General features: G+C 49.2%; 1 protein-coding gene across 1 annotated transcript in view; it reads right to left on the bottom strand.

Annotated features, from left to right (window-relative positions):
* LOC106459434 (DNA-directed RNA polymerase II subunit 1-like) overlaps positions 1–1,447 on the bottom strand; it is a 2,951-nt gene extending 1,504 nt beyond the window's left edge. The window contains exons 1-2 of the mRNA XM_022385931.1: positions 1,413–1,447; positions 35–545 (exon numbers count right to left, since the gene is read on the bottom strand). Coding sequence (XP_022241639.1) covers positions 35–545; positions 1,413–1,447 — 546 coding nt within the window. The remainder of the gene's footprint in view (positions 1–34; positions 546–1,412) is intronic.
* Position 1,448: the final 1 nt, after the last annotated feature.

Here is a 1,448-nt window from a genome sequence, read left to right as displayed (position 1 = left end):
AAATAGGTCCCTCTCCAGGTCCCGTTGTTCCAGCTCCTGGCCAAGTCGGTCCCGCTCCAGGCCCCGTCGTTCCAGCTCCTGGCCAAGTAGGTCCCTCTCCAGGTCCCGTCGTTCCAGCTCCTGGACAAGTCGGTCCCGCTCCAGGCCCAGTTTCTCCAGCTCTTGGCCAAGTCGGTCCCGCTCCAGGTCCCGTCATTCCAGCTCCTGGACAAGTCGGTCCCGCTCCAGGCCCAGTTTTTCCAGCTCCTGGCCAAGTCGGTCCCGCTCCAGGCCCCGTTGTTCCAGCTCCTGGCCAAGTCGGTCCCGCTCCAGGCCCCGTCGTTCCAGCTCCTGGCCAAGTAGGTCCCTCTCCAGGTCCCGTTGTTCCAGCTCCTGGCCAAGTAGGTCCCTCTCCAGGTCCCGTTGTTCCAGCTCCTGGCCAAGTAGGCCCCGCTCCAGGCCCCGTCGTTCCAGCTCCTGGCCAAGTAGGTCCCTCTCCAGGTCCCGTTGTTCCAGCTCCTGGCCAAGTCGGTCCCGCTCCAAACCCTCTGGCTCCAGCTTCAGGCCTGTTTGGTTCAGGTCTTTTGAAGAAAGTTTACTTCTGCAACCTGGTTGCAAAACAAGTAGTTGTATGCTTTTTTAAACTGACATCTACCCCTATCCAATTAACTTCATCTGTAAAACCTTCGAGTCCCGATTCTCTAATTTCCATTCAATCAAAGAAGCCATTCTTTTGTAGATATATAGTGAGTACTCAGAACTACTTTACATGTAGCTATCAAGAAAACTTTCCAAGCCCACCGCAACCAGGATTTATATGCAGTTACATTTCTCATGCTCATTTTACAATTAAATGTACAAGCACAGATGTTTCGCCTTTTCCAGTGCCAGTAACACCAATCACTTCACCCTTAGTACCAACAAATACCCTAATGCCTTTGGTTCCGGTTACCTCTGGCTCCAACGTAAACTCAGGAACATTCCCAGGGTTAGTTAATCCAGCCCCAACAAGTCCTCTAGCGCCATTGCCAGGCCCAGGCTTGGCTGGTTTAGTTACAAGTACTACTCATGATAAAGAGACAGGTGGTTCAGTTGGTCCAACCGGTACCCTAATTGGCACAATTCCAGTTTCTCATGGTTCATCTTCAGAATTACAGAAAAATAAACTTCAATGTACTTTTATTCAAGGAACCTCGCTCGCTGAATGTATTTATCAGAAACTAACCCAGTCTGGAAATCAAGAAACAAGTTATGGGTTTTATGGGAAAAAATTACTTTGTCAAGTTTTAAACGTTGATTCAACTGCAATCCAGTGCTTTTATGGTCTTTTTACCACCTCCCAACCCATCCAATTGAATTTTTCTACAGAAAAATATAGTTGCTACTACCAAAATGATATCAACAGTTTCCAATGTTCCTTCAAAGAGACTTACATCGGTCCAAATCCTGCGCCGCAAGTGCAGCCCATG

This window comes from Limulus polyphemus, unplaced genomic scaffold (assembly GCF_000517525.1).
Source record: "Limulus polyphemus unplaced genomic scaffold, Limulus_polyphemus-2.1.2 Scaffold607, whole genome shotgun sequence".
Taxonomy (NCBI): Eukaryota; Metazoa; Arthropoda; class Merostomata; order Xiphosura; family Limulidae; genus Limulus; species Limulus polyphemus.
Note: the sequence above shows the minus strand (reverse complement) of the source record. Positions and strands in the feature narration are given on the sequence as shown.